Here is a 26,787-nt window from a genome sequence, read left to right on the forward strand (position 1 = left end):
CTCTCTCTCTCCTTTGCATTCCGCCTTCGGCTTTTGTCTCTCTTGCCTTGTGCTCTCATATCATCTCTTGAACTTAATATCCTTCGTTGAAGATGTGAGTAAACATGAACGCTGGCGTGAGTGTACATGTCTGTATAATTATGCCTGAGTGTGTGTGTGTGTGTGTATGTCTAGGTATATGTGCGTGCGTGCGTACGAGTAATTCTGTTGGTGGACTTTCTCTCCAAGTGGCCATCACTGCACGGCCTTGTAAGAAGAAGGGTTAGTAAGTTAGTTATGTCAACGACCGCAGCCTTGGGTTCTAACCCCGGGTCCACCGGATACGACACATGACCAGACCGGTAACACACCGAGTGTGCAATTCTGGCGCCAGAATTAGAGAAATTCTGCACTGTCTTCAGAATTGACGGAATTGGAAAAAAATCAATTCTAACGACGGAATTTGTCACTTTTTGTGTAATCGAACTGTGCATCAACAATAACTAATTCTAGAATTGACGGAAATGCGTGTAATCGAAAGCGCCTTTTATGTATGTGTGACTGCTGCATCGTGTGTTCCGCGAAAGTGGCTGCGGTAGTTACGCTTTTTGCCGCTGTACATACGGTACAGAGCCGCATACAAGCATCATGTCCTTTCAAGTGGGCATGGAAACATGCGCGAAAAGTGAAAAATCACATCAACGTTCAAAGCCATCCCGGAGCGGCTTTTGAAAGCGGATTTCGGCTTTTAATTTCCAGGCAAGTCGAAACGAGTGGTTTGGTGTGTCCTGCGTGCAGAGTTTTTGTTAGTTTTTGGAGAGTCCGGTACCATGCCTCGAGTTGTCTTTTCTGCCAAGGTGGAGCTACGGCTGATAGAACTAGGGGGAAAATACCAGCGAGAAAATGGAACTATGATTAAAAGAGCTGTTGCCGAGAAGAGGATTGAGGATGAGCTGAATCTGTGCGCAAAGCAGCTATCCGGAGGTGATCAGGAAATGATATACACGGCCGCTATGGTTCACAACTCCAGCACACTCAGAGGAATACACCAGTCTGGGGGGGGGGGGGGCGTTCCACCGAGATCATACTAGCGGCCCAAGAAATAGTATTTTTGAAATATTGAGCCAAGTGCCGCACGGCACCGTTGCGCTCAGCTCATGCAGAAATCAAAATTCCCGCTCTTCGCCATGGGTCACGCGGGTCACTTTTTACGTGTTTGGTATGCACTCCATTTGACTGTGTGAATGCACAGGCGTTGCAAGGTGTTTGTACAGTCATGTAAACGCGAATTTTTGTACCGGGTGTGAATGCAGCCTTAACGTGGAAGTTAAGGCAAAGATTAAAATTTCACCAGTTGTAGTCTTCGGGGTGCTGAGTCGAATGGTCTTGTCCGAGAAAGCTGAGACGCTCCCTTCCTACTTGAATCCCAATCGAACTCGCGCACTTCCACCGAAACTGGGTGACTGCGCCCTACTAGATGGGGATTTGTATGCAAAATGTCACTAAAAGCGCCATTTCGTTTTAATAAAAGCACGGATGACCACGATTGGCCCATATGTTGTAGTCTTTTGGACGCTGAGTCGACTGGTTTTGGTCCGAAAAGGCTGCGATGCAGCGTTCGCCCCTAATTCCCAATGGAACATGGATGAACATGCGGTCACGTGCTCCTGCGTACACCAGTCACCTGGTCACCGTGCCTGCAGGGTACAACTTACAGCCTGTTTTGACCTTTTTTGGGTGCAGTCCTGTCACTCGAGTTGAACCTTGGTGTGAAAGTTGTCGCCTGCTGGCGTGGTGACCAGGTGATTTTGGCACCCAGGAGCACGTGACCACTTCTTCAACCATGTTCGATTGGGAATTAGGGGCGAACGCTGCATCGCAGCCTTTTCGGACCAAAACCAGTCGAACCAGCGTCCAAAAGACTACAACATATGGGCCAATCGCGGTCATCCGTGCTTTTACAAGAACGAAATGGCGCTTTTAGTGACATTTTGCATACAAATCCCCATCTCGTAGGGCGCAGTCACCCAGTTTCGGTGGAAGTGCGCGAGTTCGATTGGGATTCAAGTAGGAAGGGAGCGTCTCAGCTTTCTCGGACCAAGACCATTCGACTCAGCACCCCGAAGACTACAACTGGTGAAATTTTGATTTTTGCCTTAACTTCCCCTTTAAAGGGGAAGTATACCCTAAAATCAAATTTTTCACCAGTTGGAGTCTTCGGGGTGCTGAGTCGAATGGTTTTGGTCCGAGGAAGCTGAGACGCTCCCTTCCTCCTTTATTCCCAATCGAACTCGCGCAGTTCCACCGAAACTGGGTGACTGCACCCTACTAGATGGGGATTTGTATGCAAAATGTCACTAAAAGCGCCATTTCGTTCTTATAAAAGCACGGATGACCGCCATTGGCCCATATGTTGTAGTCTTTTGGACGCTGAGTCGACTGGCTTTGGTCCGAAAAGGCTGCGATGCAGCGCTCCTCCTTTACTTCCAATCGAACATGGCTGAACAAGCGGTCACTTGCTCCTGCGTACACCAGTCACCTGGTCACCGTGCCTGCAGGGTACAACTTACTAGCCTGTTTGACCTTTTTTGGGTGCAGTCCTGTCACTCGAGTTGAACTCGAGTTGAACCTTTGTGTGAACCAGGGAGTCGTGTAGACTCCCTGGTGTGAACGTTGTCGCCTGCTGGCGCGGTGACCAGGTGATTTGGGCACCCCGGAGCACGTGACCGCTTGTTCAACCATGTTCGATTGGGAATAAAGGAGGAACGCTGCATCGCAGCCTTTTCTGACCAAAACCAGTCGACTCAGCGTCCAAAAGACTACAACATACGGGCCAATCGCGGTCATCCGTGCTTTTATAAGAACGACATAACACTTTTGGTGAGATTTTCATACAAATCCCCATCTAGTAGGGCGCTGGTGAAAATTTGATTTTAGTGTATACTTCCCCTCTTAAAGCGGTGCAAACTATTCATGTGTGACCGCGGCCCTAGTGCAGGCCGAACTGTGAAAAGGAGTAGCCAAGTCAGCATGATCAAAACGCGACGCAGCTCACCAGATCAAGGTGTGGGTCCTCTTCAGGTGCCGAAAGGCGGGCTCACGCCCCTACATGGCTACTTCCCATTGTCTAACCCCCAAGACAATTATGTAGCCGACTGACCGAAATTGCGAGCGGCTGAGGATGAATGACTACAATAATTATACTGTCGCGGACATGGAAATCCAGTCGATTGACCAGGGCCGGCGCCCTCAGCGCGTACAGAACGTCGTCGTTGCATGCAGCGCGAATGTTGATACGATGCGACCAGCAGCAGCGCGTAATAATGCATGCAATGGCTGCATGGCCAGCGCGCTGAGGCCGCTAGACCGGCGACTGGATTTCCATATTCAAGACAGTCCCTGCCTGATGATGATGTGTTATGTAGAGTGCTGCTGTGGATGCCAGCCTTTTCACGCCTTTGCCTTTGCCTTGGCTGTAGCTACACTACCAGGGAGTAGTAAAATACATGTACGTATTTTACTACTCCCTGGTAGCTACTGCCTGTAAAAAAGGATCTCATTTCCTCTGCCCTGCCTTGCGTCTACTACGATCTAGCCCGGCTGTGTACCACGTGACGTGTACGTGGGTGAACAGACAGGCCTATTGTATGGTCTACATAATCTTTAGTACAGGCGACATCGCTCACTAGCACTGTTGATGACACTTGAACAGCTAGTCCGCCTCTGCTCTGGCGACACAGACTGTCGGCTTCATTTCGGAGTTGGTGTGGGAGCATCAGCAGAAAGATCGGCCCGCAATGATTATCTAGACCTACATATGGATCTACACGAGTAGCACTGTACTTTTGTAGTGTGGAGCAGGCAGTAGAATCTGATGTCATGTTGTACAGTCATGTACATAATCTACGCGTAAATCTACAACTTTTGCCAGATCAGACAGATGAATGAAGCCACAGAGCTCTGGCCGCTGGAGCGTGCAGCGCTAGCGAACGTGTAGAGAGGATCTTGGACTGCTGCACCGTCTGTGCTTCAGTTGAATGCGGAATCGTTTTTTTCTTGCTCGTTGCCGTCTGTGGGTGTTCTGGGCGGATGCGTGTTCTGCTTGCGGCCCTTCACATTGTTATTTTCTGGGAGTTTGAGTGACGCTCCGTCGCAATCTGGTTGCGGAAGTGAAGCGCTTTCGTTCCTTACCTGCCCATCGGCAGGTGGCGTTTAGGTTTGTTTGACTACCAATCGTCCAGATCAACGTTACCAGAATAGCGGACGCCGGACAGGAACCACCCGGCCGTTATCGGGAGCAGGTGCTTCTCCCTGGCTTGAAGTCAGGTAAGCATCTCCCATTCAGTCCCCAACATTTCACTGAAGGTGTGCGCTGAGTTCTAGTAGTACTGCAGCCCTAACCCGTAACGATTTATTGGAAAAGGCTTCTGCTGATGTACAGTTCTCCGTGTCGTGTGCTCACATTTGTCCGCATGGTAATGTATTGTTCGTAGTGAAGCGCAGCAACGGCAATTCAAACGCGAAGGTTTTTCGGCTGCTGCAGTACCTACTCACTCTCATTCCGTGTGCTTTGCAAGCAGAGAAAATAAGTCGATGAATAATTTCGTCAAATTCCAAAGAAAGGACTCCTTCCAATCGGAACCGTTGACCATTGACCAGAAAAAACAAAATGTTACATGTACAGTCGAATGTCACTTATCCAACCACTTCGGGAATCAGGCATGTTGGATAACTGAATATGTTGGATAACTGATATCATTTTTATGTGCATATAAGGCTGAAGTTCACTAATTTATGTACACAATACCCAAATATATTCATGCATATTCCATGTACACATACATGTTAGCATACTTGACCACATCTACTTCAAGTAAATGCATATTTCACCGTATAAAATACAAAAAACAAAAACAAAAGGTCATTTTTTATTTTTTAGAATTTTACTGTTGAGAGTCATAAAATTACCACTCCCGGACTTGTCGGATAACTGACGTGCTCAGATAACTGGCGACCGGATGAGTGACATTCGACTGTACATGGCTATGGCTCATGAGTAGGGGTGCGCGGATTATTCCCGGAATAATTTGGGAAAACTATCGTCGAGAAAATGTTGGGAATTTTAGGGGAATTCTATCGATCTTTTGTCAGATCCATTGATCTTCAGAAGAGTTTTGGTGGAATTCTGTCAATTTTGATGTGCCAGAGAAGAAGCGGGCATCCATGGCCGCACGTACATGTACAGTCATGCAGCAATCCCCGGACACTGGACATAGTAGCTGTGTACAATCAGTCATGTACATCTAGTACATCTAGTACATCAGATCCTGCATGCAGTGATCACGTGCCTGACAGTCTATTTTGCATACTAAAGAGCATGCGCAAGGCACGGTTCGTGCTGGGGGTCTTTTTTTCGGAGGGGGGGGGGGGGGGGGGATTCTGGAGAATTGTTTCAATGTTTTGGGAGAATACTTTCGAAGTTCCGCGGGAAATGCCCGAAAGCATAATATCGGTTGCGTGCGAGCATAATCCGTGCACCCCTACTCATGAGTGCACAATAAGTTTTATTCCCGTAGCTATGCAGAAGACGTAACTTCAGTAACGTCTGGCGCTAGCCAGGGTCCACACAGCTTCAATTTGGTGTTTGTGTGTTTGTGTCACGCCCGGCGCTATCCCGTGTCTGTCCCGTACCGTACCGTACCATCAAACACAGCTGGCCACATACAGCTGGGCGCATTATTCAAATAGGGGTTTCAAACGTAAGATCCAACTTGGTAGAATGAGTATGAATGCGAAGTGTATGGGGGAATGCATGTAGGGCGATAGTGCGGGTTCTAATCCCAGGTTAGGCCACACCAAGTTATTTCTATGTTTCGCGTCACCCGCCCGCGTACCTTTTCGAATCCTTTACAAGAAAAAAAAAGAACCTAGACGAGCCAATCGATGGCTGTTCTGGCGAACATTCTCTAGCCAGTATGGCAGATCAGAGGTTATCAGCTTCTCGATAATCTTGCATTCCAGGCGATGGTACGTAGAAGGTGCGAGAGATGAAAATTTCTATTTTTCCAAGCCGTGCGGTAGGCCTAGGGCCTGCTCACCAAGCGAGCAGAGATTCCAGGTGTCAAGGACTTCGAGATTTTCCACGTTTGTGATGGAGCGGGATGCCACTCGACTCATGTCAAAATGCAGGAGGAGCCATCCATGAAATCTCTGTATGGCTCCAGCCCAGTCTGCCAGCTGTCCTGTGACGACTTGTTGTCGTTTTGGATAGAAGTGACAGTTTAGTAGTGGTATTCTGTGTGCAACGTGGCTCAGTACACATAGAATGGAGTTTTGTTTTTCTTCTGTTTTGGTTTTTTTCCGCCCGCGTGCCTTTTCCAGAAAATATCCGACGCGAAACATAGAATTAACTTGGTGTGGCCTTATGCTAAAAAAATAGGAAAATTGAAAAATTTATTACATCTCTATGCTTTTTTTGCCTAGGTCATCAAGGCGGTAGACGGTGTCGTATTACCCTCGACCGTACCTATCCCGTACCTGCCCCGTGCCTGTCCCGTACCTGTCCCGTATCTGTCCCGTACCTGTCCCGTATCTGTCCCGTACCTGTCCCGTACCATACCGTGCTATCAAAGACGGCTGGCCACAATGCATATTCAAATAGGGCTTTCAAATGCAAGATGATAACGTGAAGCAACTTGGAAGAATTAGTTTGTGCGCGAAGTGTATCGGGGGATGCATGCACGGCGATAGTGCGGGTTCGAATCCCAGGTTATGTCTTAAAAAAAAAAAGGAAAAATTTATATGAATTTATAACATCCGTATGCTTTTTTTGTCTAGGTCATCAAGGCAAAAAAGCATAGCGTAGGGCCCTGCGCATCCAAGCTCTCTCGTTCATTGCCATTTTACGACTATTGTCTCCTCGTAGGTTATTGAAATACTTTGATTGATCTCTTCATCATTTTAGGGGGAAATCCCTATTCGTGTGCTCTTTGATCGACTGAGCACATGATAATGACGTAGTTGGCTGACGTTTGAATCGCCTCGAGAAGAGCTTTCTGTGATAGATGAGAGTGGAATGGCATTGATGGTGGAATTCACTCGCATATTGGGCTTGGGGTGGACTTTGCTGTAATCCGGCGCCTGATTTGTGGCAGCTAGTTAATACATTGACCTGTCAAGCCAATGAGGTAAAATATATTCCATACAATACGATACAACACAATACAGTTGAACATCGATTATCCGACCACCTCTGGGCAGACAACTGTCAGGCGGCGTTCAGATAAGGCAAATGTTCCGGATAAGAAAAAACTGTCACTCACACAATTTCAGTGGTTATTACTAGCCGCAGGACCTTTTTACTTTTTACTTTTCAAAATTTTCGTATTTTTTGAATGGCTCACTACATGCACAGTGCGTACTCTACGGCACCTGCGCCCAAAAAAACTGTTACGGATAATCGAATGGTCGGATAGTCGATGTGCGGATAATCGATGTTCAACTGTAATACAATAATGTCCTTGCCTTGATAGTGTTCTTGTGCTTAACTGTTGCTGACGGCCAAATGCATGGTTACCTGTGGAGCCCATTACATAACTTTATAGTCTCCTATGTTACGCATCCTTTCCGACGGCAAAAGAGGCTACGGATTTAGTTATTCTTTACGTTGTCAGCAAATGACTACTGGTCTTCAGCAACTTGGGTCTCCTGTAATACGCATCCTGTCTATGCTTTCATTATGCTAACATAATGCTGGGGATAGCACTCGCTACTGATGTTCAGAAACTTGGCCTGACTATCACTCACAATATCACTGTTGTAATGTTCATCGTTCCCAAGCGGTCGCTGGTTTCTCCCACAATTTCCTCGTACTGTTGTAGGACATGCTATACGTCATCCGTATTGATGTGTGGCGCTGTCGCCTTCATCTCTGCTGCGGGTGTACTCTAGTGACTTTGTACATGCGTTATAATAGACCAATCCCTTTGTCTGGCAAAATAATTCGGGTGGACACACCCATTCCCATAGCGTTGCACATCACATCCGAACCAGTTCCGTTAATTTTTTATAGTTCCTTTTTTTTAAATAACGGAACTGGTTCGGATGTGATGTGCAGCGCTATGGGAATGGGTGTGTCCACCCAAATTCTTTTCACAGATGAAGCTGCAGGAAGCCTCAGCCCTTCTTCAAACCCTTTGTCTGGTTTCGTGAAAAGGGCCACAGCGTGCAAGTCAGCTCGCGTGAAGTGCATGGTATTGTATTTAGTTGGTATGTGGCAGCTTACGGGACAAAGAGACGTTTGCTCCCAGAACTTGTGTTTATAACTACTGTAAAACCGGAAAGTCTAACGAGTCACAAAGTCTTACGTTTTAACGACCAATTGTGTTTCGTTATTTCAAAAATACATTATCGCTAGATGTCTGTGTGAAGATGCGCAAACAGAGAGGGGGGGGGGGGGGGGGGGCAGGCAGCCATCGTTAAACTTTCTGCACATAATCATGCCAAAATTACAAAACCGTTAAACTTTTTGTTTGTTAGACTTTCCAGTTAGACAGTAGTGTTTTACATGGACCATGGCGGCTCGAATTGAATTGGAGAACGGCTGCTCCGATCCGAACTCTAAAACCAGAAACAAATTAATGGCTACAATTCCTAACCATACCACAACGAACTGATCGGCTACATCATTGAATTGCAAAAAGGTTCCATCTGTTCGAATAACATTCATGATGAGCTCGGCAAAAAAGCAAAGCGCAGGGCCCTGAGCGAAAGAAATAAACTTTCTCTTTGCATTCGAGGGCAATACGACACCGTCTACCGCCTTGATGACCTAGGCAAAAAAAAGCATAGGGATGTTAAAAAAATTCATTTCTCCTATTTCTTTTTTAAAGACATAACCTAGGATTTGAACCCGCACTATCGCCCTGCATGCATTCCCCTGATACACTTCGCATACAGTACATACTCATTCTTCTAAGTTGCTTCACGTTATGATCTTGCATTTGCAAGCCCTGTTTGAATGTTGTGGCCAGCTGTCTTCGATGTTACGGTACGGGACAGGTACGGGATAGCGCCAGTACAAACAAACAGGCACACACCTTGATGGCACGGTACGGGACAGGTGCGGGATAGCGCCATGCATGCCGACGGCGCAAACAAAAAAACACACACCTTGGTAGTACGGTACAGGACAGGCACGGGATAGCACCAGGCATGCCGATGGCACAAACAAACAAACACACACGGAGTTAAAGCTGTGTAGACCCTGGCTAGCGCCATACGTTACTGAAGTAACGTCTTTTGCATAGCCACGGGAATAAAAGGGGTTTTGCTGAAAGAGTGGGTGTGCATGCAAAAGCAGCGCACTTCTCCTTGTCGGTTGTACATGCAAATTCTGACACTCAATTACATCCGGCTATTGTGTGTGTTTTACGTACGCTCTCGCTTGCTTTTGTTATAAAAGGCCGGGTTCGCTCCTTGTACATTGTTCTGATCATGGGTGACTGGCCCGAAACGTCAATTATTTTTCGACATCATTAATAAAAGAATTTTCATCTAAAGAGTGAGTAGCCACTAAATAGAGCGGTTGTCAGTTGTTAAACCCTCTTTTATTCCCGTATCTATGCAAAAGACGTTACTTCAGTAACGCCTGGGGCTAGCCAGGGTCCACACAGCTTTAATTCCGTGTTTGTTTGTTTGTGCCGTCGGCATGCCTGGCGCTATCCCGTACCTGTCCTGTACTATACCATCAAAAACAGCTGGCCATGGCAACAATGCTTTGAAATGAAAGATCATAACGTGAAGCAACTTGGAAGAATGAGTATGTATGCGAAGTGTATCGGGGAATGCATGCAGGGCGATAGTGCGTGTTCGAATCCTAGGTTATGTCTTGGAAATACATTAGGAGAAATGAAAAATTTATAACATCCCTATAGGGGTCGCTTTCGGCACTTGTGCCAGTGGTTGTGAAACTTACCCACTCACCCCCACCGTTAGGCGCTGCATCTGCCGCTAGGGTTTATCGGGTGTTAGCGGCCGTCGATAATGTACTTTTTTTATGCCTTTTTAGCCTAGATCATCAAGGTGGCAGACGGTGTAGTATTACCCTCGACTGCCAAGAGAAAGTTTGATGCAGCCAATCAATGAAAAAAAAACATTTACATCAGTTCTAATAACATGCATGGTGAGCTAACCAAAAAAAGCATAGCGTAGGGCCCTGAACTTCCAAGCTCTCTCGATGGGACCGTTGAATATGTAAAAGTGTCTAGAGGTGCTGGTAGTTGGCAATGTGTGGGTGTGGCTATACATGGTAGTTGGCAATGTGTGGGTGTGGCTATACATGGTTGTTGGTAATGTGTGGGTGTGGCTATACATGGTAGTTGGTAATGTGTGGGTGTGGCTATACATGGTAATTGGTAATGTGTGGGTGTGGCTATACATGGTAGTTGGCAATGTGTGTGTGTGGCTATACATGGTAGTTGGCAATGTGTGGGTGTGGCTATACATGGTAGTTGGTAATGTGTGGGTGTGGCTATACATGGCAGGTGGCGATGTGTGGGTGTGGCTATACATGGTAGTTGGCAATGTGTGGGTGTGGCTATACATGGTAGTTGGCAATGTGTGGGTGTGGCTATACATGGTAGTTTGTAATGTGTGGGTGTGGCTATACATGGTAGTTGGTAATGTGTGGGTGTGGCTATACGTGGTAGTTGGCAATGTGTGGGTGTGGCTATACATGGTAGTTGTCAATGTTGTGGGTGTGGCTATACATGGCAGGTGGCGATGTGTGGGTGTGGCTATACATGGTAGTTGGCAATGTGTGGGTGTGGCTATACATGGTAGTTGGTAATGTGTGGGTGTGGCTATACATGGTAGTTGGTAATGTGTGGGTGTGGCTATACATGGTAATTGGTAATGTGTGGGTGTGGCTATACATGGTAGTTGGTAATGTGTGGGTGTGGCTATACATGGTAGTTGGTAATGTGTGGGTGTGGCTATACATGGTAGTTGGTAATGTGTGGGTGTGGCTATACATGGTAGTTGGTAATGTGTGGGTGTGGCTATACATGGTAGTTGGTAATGTGTGGGTGTGGCTATACATGGTAGTTGGTAATGTGTGGGTGTGGCTATACATGGTAGTTGGTAATGTGTGGGTTCGGCTATACATGGTAGTTGGTAATGTGTGGGTGTGGCTATACATGGTAGTTGGTAATGTGTGGGTTCGGCTATACATGGTAGTTTGTAATGTGTGGGTGTGGCTATACATGGTAGTTGGTAATGTGTGGGTGTGGCTATGCATGGTAGTTGGTAATGTGTGGGTGTGGCTATACATGGTAGTTGGTAATGTGTGGGTGTGGCTATACATGGTAGTTGGCAATGTGTGGGTGTGGCTATGCATGGTAGTTGGTAATGTGTGGGTGTGGCTATACATGGTAGTTGGTAATGTGTGGGTGTGGCTATGCATGGTTGTTGTTGTTGTTGTTTTCTTTATTTGAATTCGCTAAAACCAAACGGACAGAACTGTCCAGTGACAAGGGAGCGAATGATGAGCGTCATAATCACTATGCATCAAAACATCTCAGGACAAAATGAGACAGACTATATTAAGGGGGCACATCACCCAAAAATTTCATATGGCATTCAATTGACCGTAACTTTGGTGTTTCTCAGTGGATTTGAGTGAAATTTTGACCACACACTCCTGCCACTATGCTGGCCCTCAGGACATGATTTACAAGTTCTTGCGTCTCACTGACAGGCTTTCCAGGCCGGAAAAACTCAAATTTCCGGCATAGTGCTACGGTGTGCGAGCCACCCAGGAGCCAAACAAATGCATTTACATTTTTTTCACATTTTCGTGCCCATTCTGTCCGTGCGCGGGACCCAAACCTAAAACAAGTCCAGAAGCAGCCATGGGTGGTGGGGTAGGGCCCCTCAACGTGGCCCTGGAATCTGTCACAACGGAACGAGTGGGCGTTCTTTCACGGACTCCCACAGACCCAAGGCAATTTTTGAATTTTTTTAGGTTTGGCACGTGCTACGAGGTCGTACCTTTGATACAACATCCAGTGCTGGGACCTCCACAGCAAGCCATTTCCACAGCGCTGCAAACCAAATCCAGGATGCCCTCAGAAACCGGCAAAGACTGCCACTCACGTTTCACTACTGCCTAGTACTGAATCCTACCTGACTTCTTGACACGACTCAAACTTGCCAAAGTCACTAAATCAACGTCAACTACAATAATCAAGCCACATATCTGCAACGTCACGAGGGTGCTGGCAAAAGTCCTGCTGCACGGCGGCGGGCTTCGCCCGCCGCCGTGCAGCCCAATACGTGGTTTTTTAACGTGATTTTTTGGACTTTTTTGGACTTGGGGCAAAATTCTGCACACTTTCGCGTGTTTCCATAATACGACAAGTTGCGCACGGTCTGCTCACATTCAAATACAGTGCTGCCAACAAATGACAGCATGCAACAAAAAAATCTTTCCTTGCAAGGGCACATTTTCGGCCATAACTCTTGAACGGCTGGTCAGATAGGGACACAGTTTTCAGAGAATTTGCAGCTATTCATGCTCTTTCAACTGACGTAGCACTCAATATGAATTTACAAATTCGATTTTTCAGCGAATTTTTGGGTGATGTGCCCCCTTAAGGGAGGGTCTGCACAACACTTTTACATAAAGGGGAGTACGAGAACAAAGGCGCGGCAGAAGTCGAAGCAAGAAAGCAATCAACGCCAGAGATATTTTTGTCCACCAAAAACAGTGGTAGTTGGTAATGTGTGGGTGTGGCTATACATGGTAGTTGGTAATGTGTGGGTGTGGCTATACATGGTAGTTGGCAATGTGTGGGTGTGGCTATACATGGTTGTTGGTAATGTGTGGGTGTGGCTATACATGGTAGTTGGCAATGTGTGGGTGTGGCTATACATGGTAGTTGGTAATGTGTGGGTGTGGCTATACATGGTAGTTGGTAATGTGTGGGTGTGGCTATACATGGTAGTTGGTAATGTGTGGGTGTGGCTATACATGGTAGTTGGTAATGTGTGGGTGTGGCTAAACATGGTAATTGGTAATGTGTGGGTGTGGCTATACATGGTAGTTGGTAATGTGTGGGTGTGGCTATACATGGTAGTTGGTAATGTGTGGGTGTGGCTATACATGGTAGTTGGTAATGTGTGGGTGTGGCTATACATGGTAGTTGGTAATGTGTGGGTGTGGCTATACATGGTTGTTGGTAATGTGTGGGTGTGGCTATACATGGTAGTTGGCAATGTGTGGGTGTGGCTATACATGGTAGTTGGTAATGTGTGGGTGTGGCTATACATGGTAGTTGGTAATGTGTGGGTGTGGCTATACATGGTAGTTGGTAATGTGTGGGTGTGGCTATACATGGTAGTTGGTAATGTGTGGGTGTGGCTATACATGGTAGTTGGTAATGTGTGGGTGTGGCTAAACATGGTAATTGGTAATGTGTGGGTGTGGCTATACATGGTAGTTGGTAATGTGTGGGTGTGGCTATACATGGTAGTTGGTAATGTGTGGGTGTGGCTATACATGGTAGTTGGTAATGTGTGGGTGTGGCTATACATGGTAGTTGGTAATGTGTGGGTGTGGCTATACATGGTAGTTGGTAATGTGTGGGTGTGGCTATACATGGTAATTGGTAATGTGTGGGTGTGGCTATACATGGTAGTTGGTAATGTGTGGGTGTGGCTATACATGGTTGTTGGTAATGTGTGGGTGTGGCTATACATGGTAGTTGGTAATGTGTGGGTGTGGCTATACATGGTAGTTGGTAATGTGTGGGTGTGGCTATACATGGTAGTTGGTAATGTGTGGGTGTGGCTATACATGGTAGTTGGCAATGTGTGGGTGTGGCTATACATGGTAGTTGGTAATGTGTGGGTGTGGCTATACATGGTAATTGGTAATGTGTGGGTGTGGCTATACATGGTAGTTGGTAATGTGTGGGTGTGGCTATACATGGTTGTTGGTAATGTGTGGGTGTGGCTATACATGGTAGTTGGTAATGTGTGGGTGCGGCTATACATGGTACTTGGTAATGTGTGGGTGCGGCTATACATGGTAGTTGGTAATGTGTGGGTGTGGCTATACATGGTAGTTGGCAATGTGTGGGTGTGGCTATACATGGTAGTTGGTAATGTGTGGGTGTGGCTATACATGGTAGTTGGTAATGTTTGGGTGTGGCTATACATGGTAGTTTACCACAGTGTAAACGTGATTGTAGTGATATTACAAAAAAAAAATATTTAAACTCGGATACTGAGCCAGTAATAAAATGTTTCCACAATAGTGTCATGCATGAGGAGTACCGTTAGATATTGGTGGCCAGTTACGTGCAATTCGTTTTCGCAAAGCTTCTCCTTTCCTTTATCTTCGATATTGCTGACCCACCCAAGTTGGGTGGTGTGTTGCTTTGCTGCTTAAAATTGTAGTCAGACCGCTTTGTCATGTTATTAACTGGTCTCATCATCGTCCTGTAACAGTCGGCATTCTTTGCTGCCGCGGGACGTAGCTTGTGCACATTTTCGCTGCGCTCACCTTCCCCTCTTCGGTCCTACGTAACCATGAACCTTCCAAGTTGGAAGGATGTTGCTTTGCGCACTGGAGATGTGTTTGAGCTAGGTCTCGGGTCGCTGAATGTCTCAGTAGCCTGTCAGTTTTGTTCCCTATTATCCAACTTCCTGACCGTTTATCATCTCGTTACAGTCGTGGATAGTTGCTGCAGAACTCGTTCTCATGTGTTTCTTCTCTTCTTTACATAATATATTGATTATTAAATATAAGTTTCCGTGCATGGCACGGTAAGTGAAGTTAGCAACCCACCAACAATTACATTCCTAACATAATTTTCACGTACTTGCTATAGCGCATCACGCGCCCGTGCAGAACACGCACTCCGAACTCCCGCGCCCCGGCACGGGACCACGCGGAGCATGCGCATTACTCCGGCTCTCGATGCTGCTTCTTCTTCATCCTTGCTGCGCCAACAGTCAGATCGCTTGACAACCTTGGCCAGTTTTTGAGCTTGCTCTTCGCTTTGCAGTGCTGACGGTCAAATTGTTTGACTATCGCGGCCAGTTTCTGATCAACATCCGATCAACCAGGTCTCTGTCAGTGAGCGATGTCCAGCCAAAACGCTCCGTTTGCTTTGCTGCGCTGACGCAGTGACGGTCAAATTGTTTGACAATCGCGGCCAGTTTCTGATCAATATCCGATCAACCATGTCTCTGTCAGTGAGCGATGTCCAGCCATAACGCTCTTTGCTTTGCTGCCTTGACGGTCAAATTGTTTGACAATCGCGGCCAGTTTCTGATCAATATCCGATCAACCATGTCTCTGTCAGTGAGCGATGTCCAGCCAAAATGCGCTCTGCTGAGCTGCGAAACGCACTGGCATCCCGCAATTATTTAGACCCGACAGGAACAAAACCTACTCCGCGGACTCGCCTGCTCGAGTTGAAGTTGGCTCCAGACTACTGTACGCGAGGACTTGGCCGCTCCGGCAGCGGAGCAGAACCTAGCCGAGGCAACTGCAGCCCCATCCCTGGCCTGGGAGACTTTAGTCGGGAGGAGGTTCGCGACGCTTGGAGCACGTATTGTGCGACTGACGCAGCAGCACACCCCTCCAGGGCCCCCGGAGCTGTTTTCGCACCAGCCCATAATCTTGAAGATGGCTCGGAAATTTAGGTCCCTGATGCTGAGCTCTCCTCTCTAAAGCTGACACGAAGTATGCCTGGCGGCTTTGGTCTGTTTCCCCTCATGTCTGGCCCCGGCTTGGCATTTTTTGGAAGGTTCGTACCATGTAGATAAGGCACCACCATTTGGCCTTAGATCCTCCCCCTTCCGTTCAACAGACCGGCTGATGTGGACTCTCAGCCCAACGGCGACTCTGCAATGATCCTGCTAAGTCTCTTACTCGTCTTCGAGTACAGCGCTTCCGGACTCTCAGCCCATCTACCGACGCAGTGCTGACACACCCTGCACAGTCCACCCTCCAGCAGTTGACGACGCAACCATGGACCTCATCCGCCAGGGCCTGGCGGCCAGTTCCAGCATAACATGCGCTTCGCTGCCGCGCTCCGAACACTTGTCGCCCTGGGCCAGGGCAAGCCACACTCAGGGACTGATCAGTGCCGGCAGCATTGTTCCAGATCCTGTACTTTGAGTGCATTGCCCACTGTGCTAATGGCTAGCCGCATTGGACGGCACTCACATCAAATGCAGTGTAATAGTAATGCAGATAAATCCTGTTTGGGTCAGGTTGTCAGCGCTGCCGGACTCGCATCCCAACTGCCGAAGTGGTGCCGACACAACCAGCGCAGTCCACCCTCCAGCAGTTGACGACGCAACCATGGACCTCATCCGCCAGGGCCTGGCGGACAGCTCCAGCATGGCATGCGCTTCGCCGCAGCACTCCGAACGCTTGTCGCCCTGCGCCAGGGCAAGCCAACCTCAGGGACTGATCAGTGCCGGCAGCATTGTTCCAGATCCTGTACTTCGAGCACATCGCCCACTATGCTAATGGGCAGCCGCATTGGACGGCACTCACATAAATTGCAGTGTAATAGTAATGCAGATAAATCCTGTCTGGGTCCGGTTGTCAGCGCGTCTGGACTCGCAGCCCAACTGCCGAAGCGGTGCCGGCACAACCAGCGCAGTCCACCCTTCAGCAGTTGATGACGCAACCATGGACCTCATCTGCCAGGGCCTGGCGGGCAGCTCCAGCACAACATACGCTTCGCTGCAGCGCTCCGAACGCTTGTCACCCCGCACTAGGGCAAGCCATACCCAGTGACTGATCAGTGCCAGCAGCATTGTTCCATATCCGATACGTTGAGCGCATTGCCCACTATGCTAATGGGCAGCCGCATTGGACGGCACTCACATCAATTGTAGTGTAATAGTAATGTAGATAAATCCTGTTTGGGTCAGGTTGTCGACGCTTCTGGACTCGCAGCCCAACTGCCGACGCAGTGCCGACACAACCAGCGCAGTCCACCCTTCAGCAGTTGACGACGCGGGCCGCAACTTTGGACGATCTGGCTGGCGTACAGCACTACCTGCAGTCCACCGTGCCTAGCCCGCACAACCGCGCCATGCTCTGGAGCGCCGTGACTCTGGCCTTCCACGGGCTGCTCAGAGTCAACGAGTACACCTTCACGGCACGGGGCGCCGGCCTTGAGTACAGCGATGCGACCATGTACCCAGACCGCGTGGAGCTGCGCCTGCGTGTGACAAAGACGAGCCAATACGGCAGCGGCCAGGACATTAGCGTCAGGAGGACAGGCTCGCCGACATGCCCGCACACGGCAGCCACCAGCTACCTAGCAGCCCGTGGCTCGGCACCTGGCCCGCTCTATCGCTATGATGACGGCACGCCCCTGAAGCCGCATAACATCAACAGGCTACTACAAACAGCCTTGCCTAACAAAGACGTGCGCAGCCACAGCCTCAGACGAGGCGCTGCAACGCTGGCAGGCAAAGCTGGCGTGCCTGAGTACGTGCTGAAGACCGCCGGCAGGTGGCAAAGCTCTGCCTACCTCCGCTATGTCGGCACCCCTGTCGCAGACAGAGCATTGCCAGCGGCATTGTTCTAGTCTCTGCCCGTTATGCTAATGGGTAGCCGCATTGGACGGCCCTAGCAACAGCTGTAGTGTACATATGATATACCTATTATACTATAACTATAGTAACGCTACTAAAACTATAGTAATGCCGATAATTCCTGTTTGGGTCATGTTGTATTTTGGGAGAACGGTAGGGATCGTGGGTCAGGCCGGCATTGAGCCAAGTGCGCCTACATGTGCTCACAAGTGCATCCCTACCGTATGCGTGTATTGACACGCCGGGCAATTGTTGCCCCCATTAGCCCTGGCATTGGCCAGTCTAACGCACATTGGTGCTTGCGATACTACGGCATTGGTCCATAGTATTGCATACTGCATGCGGCAATTGTTGCCTGCGATACTACGGCATTGGTCCATAGTATTGCATACTGCATGCGGCAATTGTTGCCTGCGATACTACGGCATTGGTCCATAGTATTGCATACTGCATGCGGCAATTGTTGCCTATGCCCTGATAATACAACGCGTAATAGCTCCCAAACAGGTCGGCTTGTGTGGTTGTTGAATATAAATTTCCGTGCATGGCACGGTAAGTGAAGTTAGCAACCCACCAAAAATTACATTCCTAACATAATTTGCACGTACTTGCCATAGCGCATCACGCGCCCATGCAGAACACGCACTCCGAACTCCCGCGCCCCGGCACGGGACCACGCGGAGCATGCGCATTACTCCGGCTCTCGATGCTGCTTCTTCTTCATCCTTGCTGCGCCAACAGTCAGATCGCTTGACAACCTTGGCCAGTTTTTGAGCACCACCACCCACCCCATCATCTCTAACCATCATTCTATTCTAAGCCATCCCGGAAGGGAGAACGGTAGGGATCGTGGGTCAGGCCGGCATTGAGCCAAGTGCGCCTACATGTGCTCACAAGTGCATCCCTACCGTATGCGTGTATTGACACGCCGGGCAATTGTTGCCCCCATTAGCCCTGGCATTGGCCAGTCTAACGCACATTGGTGCTTGCGATACTACGGCATTGGTCCATAGTATTGCATACTGCATGCGGCAATTGTTGCCTGCGATACTACGGCATTGGTCCATAGTATTGCATACTGCATGCGGCAATTGTTGCCTGCGATACTACGGCATTGGTCCATAGTATTGCATACTGCATGCGGCAATTGTTGCCTATGCCCTGATAATACAACGCGTAATAGCTCCCAAACAGGTCGGCTTGTGTGGTTGTTAATATATTTTTCAAGGATTCTCCAGAACCAAATGGATTCCTATCAAGGGGAGGCTCCTGGGGAAAGAAAGTGAAGGTGGCTGATATGAAAGAGGGAGGAATGGACATGATAAAGTGAAAAATAAAAATAATGCAAACGGGAACAGTAGAAGCTAGTTGCAAAATTTCGGTAAACCTTGCACAGAATACTTGTGATTCAGATTGTGTCTACACACAGCAACAGTAAATCGGCCAGCGGATTTCAGACAGCGGATTTCTTCTGGCAGCTTATTCCAGTGTGTGTTGCTGTGTTTCAGGTATCCGTTTGGTGACAACATTGGTGAAGGCTATTGTTACCAATGGAGCAAGAGTCCAGCAAGGATGAGAGCTCCGGCCGCCAATCACAACAACCTGCTGGTGGCACTGGTGAGTGAAATGATTGCTTTAGCTTGTGGAGGAACAAAACTGTGGGACTTGATTTCAAGGGTCATTGCACAGTCCACTGCTTGTATTGGCGTTCCTTTGGAGCAAGTCGTACATATCCATTCGTACGGCTCCATATGAGATGCAGTGGAACTCGGATAAGAGCTACTGCCTCGGGAATGGAAAAACGAACTTAGTAGAGAGGTTTTTCAGAACAAACGTTCGCATGGATTTTCTTGTCTGGGCTTGCGACTATTTCTGCGAATGTTCACGCGAAGTTTGTGTTTTCCATGATTCTCGCTCCAAAATAAATACGAGTGCACTCTTGCTTTTTTGAGAAGCCGTCTTCAGTAGATCTACCGAGCTTCATTTGACTGAAAATGTATTTGCTACGAGTGGCTGCACTCTGAGACAAGAGCTTTTGACCCGCAGATAAATATGTTGGCCTGTGCCACTATCCGGCGCATCAACATCTGCAAATTCCAAAAAACATCACCGACTCTGAGAAAATGAGCAGACAGGAGATCGGAGATGGTTACGGAGATGAAGCAGTGTGGGCTGCCATATTGGAAAACCAGTACCAGCAACCAAGCCAAGAGTAGATCTTCTGGATTGTGAAAGATGAAGCACAAAACATTGCATGAGAGTGGTTCGCCATTCCACTGCACTGGTCCTGGACCGTTTTCTCTTGTTGCTAGAGCCCTAGCAGCAGTACCCTGCCAAAGAGATAAACAAGACGCCTGGCAAAACGACTCCTGACTACAACATCATACATCCACATGAGCACTTGCCTAGACAAAGACAGTTTGGGGAATGTCATTACAACTAACATCACTAGGTAGTTCTACAACAGCCTGCGTGTCTGCAAGTGTCAAGGTGTGTGGGTATGTGTGATGCACTAAGTATGCATGTGCATCACAACACAATGCTTGCAATCCACTGCTCACTCTTTTGCTTTCATATAGTGGTACTATGTTGTGCAGTGCACATAACCGACTTACAGAAACCTATCCCCAGTCAAGTTGGTGTACCAGAAAGCAGTTATCTAGGTCTGTCAATGCTGAACATACTTTACAGTTCTATATCGTCACTGCTATAACACTATTAGAGGCTGGCTGGCTTTGATGTAGATCAGTCAAACCTTGCGACCTAGGTCCAACAGATGATGACTTCGCCAAGCAAGTGATTCATTAGTTTTCAAAGATGTCATGTTGACAGATACATGTTTAGCAGAAGAAGATGCTGCGTTCCCTGTCCCAGTATTTACTTACACACCATGCAATCCCAGTATTTACCTACACACCATGCAATCCCAGTATTTACCTACTCACAATGCAATCCCAGTATTTACCTACACACCATGCAATCCCAGTATTTACCTACACACAATGCAATCCCAGTATTTACCTACACACCATCCAATCCCAGTATTTACCTATACACCATGCAATCCCAATATTTACCTATACACCATGCAATCCCAGTATTTACCTAAACACCATGCAATCCCAGTATTTACCTACACACCATGCAATCCCAGTATTTACCTATACACCATGCAATCCCAGTATTTACCTACACACCATGCAATCCCAGTATTTACCTATACACCATGCAATCCCAGTATTTACCTACACACCATCCAATCCCAGTATTTACCTATACACCATGCAATCCCAGTATTTACCTACACACCATGCAATCCCAGTATTTACCTATACACCATGCAATCCCAGTATTTACCTACACACCATGCAATCCCAGTATTTACCTACACACAATGCAATCCCAGTATTTACCTACACACCATGCAATCCCAGTATTTACCTATACACCATGCAATCCCAATATTTACCTATACACCATGCAATCCCAGTATTTACCTAAACACCATGCAATCCCAGTATTTACCTACACACCATGCAATCCCAGTATTTACCTATACACCATGCAATCCCAGTATTTACCTAAACGCGATGCAATCCCAATATTTACCTACACACCATGCAATCCCAGTATTTATCTATACACCATGCAATCCCAGTATTTACCTTCACACCATGCAATCCCAGTATTTACCTAAACACGATGCAATCCCAGTATTTACCTACACACCATGCAATCCCAGTATTTAACTACACACCATGCAATCCCAGTATTTACCTATACACCATGCAATCCCAGTATTTACCTACACACCATGCAATCCCAGTATTTACCTATACAACATGCAATCCCAGTATTTACCTACACACCATGCAATCCCAGTATTTACCTACACACCATGCAATCCCAGTATTTACCTACACACCATGCGATCCCAGTATTTACCTATACACCATGCAATCCCAGTATTTACCTACACACCATGCAATCCCAGTATTTACCTACACACCATGCAATCCCAGTATTTACCTATACACCATGCAATCCCAGTATTTACCTATACACCATGCAATCCCAGTATTTACCTACACACCATGCAATCCCAGTATTTACCTACACACCATGCAATCCCAGTATTTACCTACACACCATGCAATCCCAGTATTTACCTACACACCATGCAATCCCAGTATTTACCTAAACACCATGCAATCCCAGTATTTACCTACACACCATGCAATCCCAGTATTTACCTACACACCATGCAATCCCAGTATTTACCTATACACCATGCAATCCCAGTATTTACCCATACACCATGCAATCCCAGTGTTTACCTATACACCATAATAATAATAATAATAATAATAACAGCTCGCATGTACCCCATGGGTGAGATCACCCATGGGGCTAACGCATCTGTCGGCAAAAGCGTTAGAGAAAACGAGAAACACATGACATACACACCTTCTTCATTCTGTTATTGCAGGGAAAAACTACCTCGATTCCACCATGAGCCTAGGCAGTAGGAATATAATATTAAGTACAGAATGTTATTTACCAAAAGGATATTCAAGTAAGCGCAGATACACCATGCAATCCCAGTATTTACCTACACAACATGCAATCCCAGTATTTACCTGCGCACCATGCAATCCCAGTATTTACCTATACACCATGCAATCCCAGTATTTACATACACACCATGCAATCCCAGTATTTACCTACACACCATGCAATCCCAGTATTTACCTATACACCATGCAATCCCAGTATTTACCTATACACCATGCAATCCCAGTATTTACCTATACACCATGCAATCCCAGTATTTACCTACACGCCATGCAATCCCAGTATTTACCTATACACCATGCAATCCCAGTATTTACCTATACACCATGCAATCCCAGTATTTACCTATACACCATGCAATCCCAGTATTTACCTACACGCCATGCAATCCCAGTATTTACCTATACACCATGCAATCCCAGTATTTACCTATACACCATGCAATCCCAGTATTTACCTACACACCATGCAATCCCAGTATTTACATACACACCATGCAATCCCAGTATTTACCTATACACCATGCAATCCCAGTATTTACCTACACACCATGCAATCCCAGTATTTACCTACACACCATGCAATCCCAGTATTTACCTATACACCATGCAATCCCAGTATTTACCTATACACCATGCAATCCCAGTATTTACCTACACACCATGCAATCCCAGTATTTACCTACACACCATGCAATCCCAGTATTTACCTACACACCATGCAATCCCAGTATTTACCTATACACCATGCAATCCCAGTATTTACCTACACACCATGCAATCCCAGTATTTACCTATACACCATGCAATCCCAGTATTTACCTATACACCATGCAATCCCAGTATTTACCTACACACCATGCAATCCCAGTATTTACCTACACACCATGCAATCCCAGTATTTACCTACACACCATGCAATCCCAGTATTTACCTACACACCATGCAATCCCAGTATTTACCTACACACCATGCAATCCCAGTATTTACCTACACACCATGCAATCCCAGTATTTACCTACACACCATGCAATCCCAGTATTTACCTACACACCATGCAATCCCAGTATTAACCTATACACCATGCAATCCCAGTATTTACCTATACACCATGCAATTCCAGTATTTACCTACACACCATGCAATCCCAGTATTTACCTACACACCATGCAATCCCAGTATTTACCTACACACCATGCAATCCCAGTATTTACCTACACACCATGCAATCCCAGTATTTACCTACACACCATGCAATCCCAGTATTTACCTACACACCATGCAATCCCAGTATTTACCTACACACCATGCAATCCCAGTATTTACCTACACACCATGCAATCCCAGTATTTACCTACACACCATGCAATCCCAGTATTTACCTAAACACCATGCAATCCCAGTATTTACCTACACACCATGCAATCCCAGTATTTACCTACACACCATGCAATCCCAGTATTTACCTATACACCATGCAATCCCAGTATTTACCCATACACCATGCAATCCCAGTGTTTACCTATACACCATAATAATAATAATAATAATAATAATAATAACAGCTCGCATGTACCCCATGGGTGAGATCACCCATGGGGCTAACGCATCTGTCGGCAAAAGAGTTAGAGAAAACGAGAAACACATGACATACACACCTTCTTCATTCTGTTATTGCAGGGAAAAACTACCTCGATTCCACCATGAGCCTAGGCAGTAGGAATATAATATTAAGTACAGAATGTTATTTACCAAAAGGATATTCAAGTAAGCGCAGATACACCATGCAATCCCAGTATTTACCTACACAACATGCAATCCCAGTATTTACCTGCGCACCATGCAATCCCAGTATTTACCTATACACCATGCAATCCCAGTATTTACATACACACCATGCAATCCCAGTATTTACCTACACACCATGCAATCCCAGTATTTACCTATACACCATGCAATCCCAGTATTTACCTACACGCCATGCAATCCCAGTATTTACCTATACACCATGCAATCCCAGTATTTACATACACACCATGCAATCCCAGTATTTACCTATACACCATGCAATCCCAGTATTTACCTACACACCATGCAATCCCAGTATTTACCTACACACCATGCAATCCCAGTATTTACCTATACACCATGCAATCCCAGTATTTACCTATACACCATGCAATCCCAGTATTTACCTACACACCATGCAATCCCAGTATTTACCTACACACCATGCAATCCCAGTATTTACCTACACACCATGCAATCCCAGTATTTACCTATACACTATGCAATCCCAGTATTTACCTACACACCATGCAATCCCAGTATTTACCTATACACCATGCAATCCCAGTATTTACCTATACACCATGCAATCCCAGTATTTACCTACACACCATGCAATCCCAGTATTTACCTACACACCATGCAATCCCAGTATTTACCTACATACCATGCAATCCCAGTATTTACCTACACACCATGCAATCCCAGTATTTACCTACACACCATGCAATCCCAGTATTTACCTACACACCATGCAATCTCAGTATTTACCTACACACCATGCAATCCCAGTATTTACCTACACACCATGCAATCCCAGTATTTACCTATACACCATGCAATCCCAGTATTTACCTATACACCATGCAATTCCAGTATTTACCTACACACCATGCAATCCCAGTATTTACCTACACACCATGCAATCCCAGTATTTACCTACACACCATGCAATCCCAGTATTTACCTACACACCATGCAATCCCAGTATTTACCTACACACCATGCAATCCCAGTATTTACCTACACACCATGCAATCCCAGTATTTACCTACACACCATGCAATCCCAGTATTTACCTACACACCATGCAATCCCAGTATTTACCTACACACCATGCAATCCCAGTATTTACCTACACACCATGCAATCCCAGTATTTACCTACACACCATGCAATCCCAGTATTTACCTACACACCATGCAATCCCAGTATTTACCTATACACCATGCAATCCCAGTATTTACCTATACACCATGCAATCCCAGTATTTACCTATACACCATGCAATCCCAGTATTTACCTATACACCATGCAATTCCAGTATTTACCTATACACCATGCAATCCCAGTATTTACCTAAACACCATGCAATCCCAGTATTTACCTACACACCATGCAATTCCAGTATTTACCTATACACCATGCAATCCCAGTATTTACCTATACACCATGCAATCCCAGTATTTACCTATACACCATGCAATCCCAGTATTTACCTATACACCATGCAATTCCAGTATTTACCTATACACCATGCAATCCCAGTATTTACCTATACACCATGCAATCCCAGTATTTACCTATACACCATGCAATTCCAGTATTTACCTATACACCATGCAATCCCAGTATTTACCTAAACACCATGCAATCCCAGTATTTACCTATACACCATGCAATTCCAGTATTTACCTATACACCATGCAATCCCAGTATTTACATACACACCATGCAATCCCAGTATTTACCTATACACCATGCAATTCCAGTATTTACCTATACACCATGCAATCCCAGTATTTACCTATACAACATGCAATCCCAGTATTTACCTATACACCATGCAATCCCAGTATTTACCTACACACCATGCAATCCCAGTATTTACCTACACACCATGCAATCCCAGTATTTACCTACACACCATGCAATCCCAGTATTTACCTACACACCATGCAATCCCAGTATTTACCTACACACCATGCAATCCCAGTATTTACCTACACACCATGCAATCCCAGTATTTACCTACACACCATGCAATCCCAGTATTTACCTACACACCATGCAATCCCAGTATTTACCTACACACCATGCAATCCCAGTATTTACCTATACACCATGCAATTCCAGTATTTACCTATACACCATGCAATCCCAGTATTTACATACACACCATGCAATCCCAGTATTTACCTATACACCATGCAATTCCAGTATTTACCTATACACCATGCAATTCCAGTATTTACCTATACACCATGCAATCCCAGTATTTACCTATACACCATGCAATCCCAGTATTTACCTACACACCATGCAATCCCAGTATTTACCTACACACCATGCAATCCCAGTATTTACCTACACACCATGCAATCCCAGTATTTACCTATACACCATGCAATCTTACCATGTACAAGTAGACATAGCTTTTCCATGTGCTTATGTTTGTACTGTAGCAATGGAAACAGTTTCTGAAGAGGAGAGTAAGGACAAGTATCGACCACCAGGTCTGGCTGAGTGCGGTGATCACTACTACTCAACCAATGCACCTCATCCAGACCTGGTGAGAGCATGTGAAGATGACGATGTGGAACAAGTCCGACACACCGTGAATATCGGCACTCCAACTGAACCTGTGACTAGACCGGATCTCTTGGAACAAGTGCCGGAGTCATACTTTACCATTGCAAATCGTGCTAAGAGAATTCCCATGACAATCATGGTAAGTCAGAAGTATCTCCTCCATCCCCTCAAATGAATGATGCTTTGCCAGTGTCGCACCAAAGCAATTTTCACCTCTCAA

At 46.4% G+C, this 26,787-nt stretch overlaps 2 protein-coding genes across 2 annotated transcripts; both read left to right on the forward strand.

Moving 5' to 3' along the window:
- Window positions 1-3,553: 3,553 nt before the first annotated feature.
- LOC135829709 (uncharacterized) lies at window positions 3,554-26,787 on the forward strand. The gene is made up of 3 exons (XM_065342101.1): window positions 3,554-4,305; window positions 19,122-19,230; window positions 26,441-26,787. Exons 2-3 carry the CDS (start codon window positions 19,164-19,166, stop codon window positions 26,740-26,742), a joined length of 369 nt encoding a protein of 122 aa, XP_065198173.1. The 5' UTR covers window positions 3,554-4,305; window positions 19,122-19,163; the 3' UTR covers window positions 26,743-26,787.
- LOC135829086 (uncharacterized) lies at window positions 17,106-17,606 on the forward strand. The gene has a single exon (XM_065341490.1). The coding sequence runs from the start codon at window positions 17,106-17,108 to the stop codon at window positions 17,604-17,606; it is 501 nt and encodes a 166-aa protein (XP_065197562.1).

The sequence above is a fragment of the Sycon ciliatum genome, chromosome 13, assembly GCF_964019385.1.
Source record: "Sycon ciliatum chromosome 13, ocSycCili1.1, whole genome shotgun sequence".
NCBI classification, from domain to species: Eukaryota; Metazoa; Porifera; class Calcarea; order Leucosolenida; family Sycettidae; genus Sycon; species Sycon ciliatum.